The sequence below is a fragment of the Corvus brachyrhynchos genome, unplaced genomic scaffold (genome assembly GCF_000691975.1).
Source record: "Corvus brachyrhynchos isolate BGI_N302 unplaced genomic scaffold, ASM69197v1 scaffold3, whole genome shotgun sequence".
Taxonomy (NCBI): domain Eukaryota; kingdom Metazoa; phylum Chordata; class Aves; order Passeriformes; family Corvidae; genus Corvus; species Corvus brachyrhynchos.
This window is the reverse complement of record NW_008237619.1, coordinates 1294704-1299746: the sequence shown is the minus strand read 5'-3', so window position 1 is coordinate 1299746 and position 5043 is coordinate 1294704. Positions and strand designations below refer to the sequence as shown.

The following is a 5043-nucleotide window of genomic DNA, read 5'->3' as shown; positions in this document are numbered from 1 at the left end:
GAAAGAGAGAATCCCAGGTCCCAATACAGCAGGTAGAAGAGTTTTGCTCTCTATTTGAACGGGGTAAATATCACTGTTGTGTGCTCTGTATGTTTGGGGAGTGAATGTCCACAGTGGCGAGCTGGAGTCAGGACCCATATTCCTTTTCTTGGCCATTTTAGTGAGCTCCCAGCATGAAGTGATAAGGATGCACTGCACATCCCTCACCATGCTTCTGCAGACTCCCCATCCTCCCTTAGGTGAACCTCCAGGAAACAGCCTTTCCATCCACTAGCAAAGCTGAGTAAGGTTTACAAGTGCCCTCCCCTCTTCTAATGTCAACACACCTACATTTGAACCTTTGCCCTGAATACTTAATGCATTTATTAATACATTTATGAGGAGTCATTTGGAGGTTTCTTGTGGAGGGGCCCCAGCTCACAGGGGCATTAACAAGGCCTTCGGTTTAGCGTTAGGCAAACACATTCAGTGTGGCTGCACACTTCAGCTTCAGTAGAGGCTTTCAAAGGCTTGTAAATATTTACACACACTCCCGAATGAGAGTGAGTTGGGGAGGGGCCTTTGAACCTGGAGAGGAATGTGAATCAGAATAACAAACAAGAGGCAGAAAAAATGAAGGAAGAGCAAGAACAAAATATCAACACTTTGCTAATCCCATAACTTCTCCTAAAGCATTACCTCATGAGCAATTCCTATAAATTTCATGGATTTGTTTTCATCTATTAATAATTGCTTAGTTCAAGGGTCCAATTTATGCTCCTCTCTCCTTTTCCTGCCCCAAAGCAACCTTAGAGTGTTTCTGTCCAAAATAGTCACAAAATAGCCACACAGAATAAGATTTAGGAGAGATGTCAGCAATTACCCCACTTAATAAACCACCTTTCTTACAGTAGTTTCAAAACTCCATCAAGTTCACAGCCCCATGGTGTTGGGTACATACCAAAAAGTTCAACCATCTGACCAAACATGAACACTTCCATCCTGGGTTATCTATCCAGTCTATGGAGAAATGGTGTCTCTATGACATGGTTCATCTCGTCCAAAAGTCAATGCCTGTGCACTTTCATGTCCCGTGACCCAGCTTGGAGTATTTTAGGAAATGGGATATATGGTTTTTGAGGACAGCTGTGAAATGGTAATCAATTGATCAATGAAAGAGATTCCTCAGTTCATGAATTGCTTCTGAAAACCTCAAGCCATTCACTGGCAAGCAGACAAAATGAGGGAACCCACACAATAGCTGATTTATCTCACTGAGTCTAGCTTTAATTAAAAGCAGAAGAAAAACAAGCAGTGACAGTCTGTGTGATATTTGGTGACTTGTCATCCTACCCTGTGCTCCTGCCACACTCCCTGTTCCTGGGTCAGGACTCAGGGTGTTTTGGGGCCAGCTGCCCAGGTGCTCATGCCGTGCTGGGAGAAAATCAAAGGGAAAGAAGTGCACAGTCCAGCCCTGTTAGTATTGATTGTGATTTTCCTGATAGGGTCAGTACTGCAAAGTGGCTGTAACAGCCTGCTCCAGGACTTTTCCCAGCCTGGGATCCTTGGCATGGAGTCTGTTCAAATACTATCTGGCTTCAGGGTTCCTCCTTCACCATTTTCAGGTTAGGCAGTGGTGGACAAATACCAGTGTTTGTTCTTTAGGGTGTCATCTTCTTCCAGCTCCTTTCAGACAATTTTGGAGCCTGCCTGGGAACACAGATTGTTTGGAATGATTAGCTCTTTTGGTGGTGGTATCCCAATTGCTTTGCTTGTCTGCTTGTGCAGGAGCAGCCTGGCCCAGCTGACAGGCAGCCTGAATGCTGCCAGGCCCAAACTGAGAGGCAGAACAGGAGATTAATGATATTTTGGGTGTCATAGCAGGTCATGTGAATACAGCCCGGGGCTTCTCTTGCCACCCTTGCAGGCATAGGGGGCTGTTGGCTGGGTGCTCGCTGTGCTGGATTCACCCAGTGCCTTGCAGAGCTGTCAGGCCCAGCAACAACACAGGGCAGTGGTTTGGGAATCCCTGCAGGAATTTGCACTCGCTCACAGCATTTTCCTTCTTCCAGACAATGCAACAAGACTTCCAATGGGAGTGACAGCTGTGACTTGATGTGCTGTGGCAGAGGCTACAACCCCTACATGGACAAAGTGGTGGAGCGTTGCCACTGCAAATACCACTGGTGCTGCTACGTGACCTGTAAAAAGTGTGAGAGGACTGTCGAGAGATATGTGTGCAAATGAAAACCCTCCTCTGCCCACCTGGGAGTTGAGATGGCAGCGGCACCCCAGCACTATTCAGAGAAAACATTTCCTTGACTAGACATCCTTTATCTTGTAAAGACACAGACTTGAAGAGAGATGGTAGGAGGAAAAGCAACAATCACACCGGTAAAAATAAGAATGTAAAAGAACCTCCTGAAAAGCAACAAACCCACAAATACTTCCCCCCACCAATAAAATGCTGTCTGAGAAGACAAAACCTCATTTGGGATGCTATCTTCTTCCAAAATATTTCCTATGGTTGCCAGTGATGTTCAGCCATCAAGGGCCTTAGAATTCTGAGAAATAGATACAGAAACTTTCCCTGGGGGAAAAAAACCAGCATTTGTTTGACAATAACTAAGGCTCACACCTACCTATGCCTTCTAGCACAGGTATTGAGTCTCCATTAGGACCATCCCAGGAGCGAAAATGCTACAACTTTTCAGCAATAACTGCCTTTGTTGCCAAAGACTTAATTTTTAGCAGGGAATCATCCATTCTGAATGATTAAAGTGGAAAGATTTCAGGTTAATCCTCTGAAATGAAGAACTAATTTTAATCTTTCTTCTACACAGGTCTGTGACTTTGAACTTACTGCTGAAGGAAAACATGTCCTTGATTTGTCCAGGCTGGACAAAATTCAGCCATGAAAAAAATCCCCTGGAATCATGGAGGCAGTGAGAGGAGGGTAGGCTGAGAAGGACTTTATGGGGTCCACAAGACAGTAGTGGAGCCATTAGGATAAAATAACAAAGTGAAGTTCAAGTCCAGGGGCAAAGTAAAGAAAAAAAGCAATCTCCTGCTCTCTATCTCTTTGCCCTTTGGGTGTGACACCCTTAGTCACTGACATACTTCCACATTGGCCCAAGTCCTTGGGGAAATATGCCACTGGCTTTTTCCCCCACAAAACCATTGGTCCAACCCCAGGAAGCTGCAGAGAGTGGAGTGGTCCCGGCTGTAGGGAGTGCAGCCATGGAAGTCAGCAGCTACTCCCAGCAGGAAGGAATGGGAACGTGTCAGTCCTTCATGTGGCCCTGCCCTGACACAGCAGAGAACCACTATCTGTGGCTGTACATATTTTCTTTGGTATGCAGATATACAGAAATATTTATATCTTGTGTTTTCATCTACTTTACTTCCTACATAAATATATCCTTATATTATAAACAAGCATTAACAATAATACGAAATAAATGCTGAAGTTACTGGTGCAACAGCAAAATGTTAGATTATTGTTTCACTCTTCTACTTGGAAAGCAACTCTGATTTTCCTCCCAAGGATGGGAAAAGAGCATGGTTCGTGGCACTCACAGGCATAGGACAGATAAGTTTCTTTATTTCCTGCCTCCCCAGCCTCTTCATTTTGAGCAGAACTAGCCTAGATACAGTCAAGACAACTTGGAGCAAGGAAGAGTCACCATTGCTGTTTTGGTTCTTTTTATCAGTCATCACTCTCATTGGTAAAATTTCCCAGTGCCCCTGAGGAGCTTAATAACAAACATGAGTCATACCTCTCATGTCATGTGTGGTTGGCTTCTGGCTCCTGCACATGGAGAGGAGTTGCTGTACAGGGGACGTCTGAACTTAGCCTAGGTTTCCTTCTTTGCTTTTGGGGGTTTTTTTGGTTTTGTTTTTGTTTTTGTTTTTGGTTTTGCTTGTTCGTTTGTGTTTTGAGGTTGTTTGTTTGGGTTTTTGTTTTTGGTTTGGTTTGGTTTTTTTGTGGAGTTTGTGGGGTTTTTGGGTTTTCTAGTGGTCATCCAGCCCTGATTATGAAAGGTGATGTTGGAGAAGGATGCTGCTCCAGGAACAGAAGGCAGCAGAGCCTCTGATGTCTTTCAGATCTTTCTTGGGCACCCCATCCCCATGCAAAATGCTGTAAGCAGCCAAAAAATCACTCCTACGCAAATGTGGAGGGATTCTGTCACTTTCCTGGGGGAAATATGTGAATAACACCGCAATCTTTCTCCAAATCCTCTTTTTTTCCCCACTCAGCCACTCCCTAGAGGGCAACTGCCTCTAACATGTCTGTGAGCAGCCCTGGGGAGTTGGAGGAGAAAAGCATCATGTGATATAAGAGCAAAATTAGAGATATTTTGTTCTCTTCAGCTACTTTGCTTTGCTGTAATGGGTATCGTCTCCTTGCCTCTTTCCCCCTCGCCAGTCATTAGCAGACAAAAAGAGGTCTTTCATAGTTTGTTAGTGGTTTGTATTATTATCACCCCATAAAAGCTGATGTCTGTGCAGTGCAGTGTTATGAGTGGTGGGTGTCTTTAGGCTGACATGCAGACAGGCTGGTGGCACAAATCCCACTGGTCTCCAATGCCAGAATTTGGCTTCATTTGATATGTAAAGAAACTGTCTACTCTCATTCTTTTAAGGAATTTTATTTTCATTTCCAGTTTCTGATGAAGACAACAAGGCACAGAAGTTCTGACTGAAGAAAAATTTGAGTATTTCAATGCCATTCTGTAATGCCTCTTTTTCTTGCTCCCTTGCTGATGTCATGAGTCTTTCTGCTTGGTGAAAAAATAGTAAAAATGAAGAAATACTCTATATATACATTGTTTTCAGCTGTATTTCTCTCCTCCCATGTCAGACCCGTAATTTTTGATTGGCTTTCTCATGTCAGAAGAAATCATCACCTGGCATTAAAAGAAGGGAGTATACCAATTAGCCATCTGCAGGTCCATCAGGTGGGAAGTGAACCCACAGCAGAATGCTAGTCACGGTGGTAACTCACACTTCGTCACCTCATGCCACAGATGTCTGTTACTGAAGATACTGACCTGAAATGGC

The 5043-nt window shown here is 44.1% G+C and overlaps 1 protein-coding gene across 4 annotated transcripts in view; it reads left to right on the top strand.

Annotated features, from left to right (window-relative positions):
- The window catches only part of WNT11 (Wnt family member 11), a 28978-nt gene extending 24176 nt beyond the window's left edge, over nt 1–4802 (top strand). For 2 of the 4 annotated variants that reach the window (XM_017731677.1, XM_008631668.2), the window contains one exon: nt 2052–4802. In XM_017731677.1, coding sequence (XP_017587166.1) covers nt 2052–2226 — 175 coding nt within the window. In that variant the 3' untranslated portion in view covers nt 2227–4802. The remainder of the gene's footprint in view (nt 1–2051) is intronic. The other 2 variants (XM_017731678.1, XM_017731679.1) reach the window with 1 other exon arrangement.
- The last annotated feature ends 241 nt before the right edge of the window (nt 4803–5043 follow it).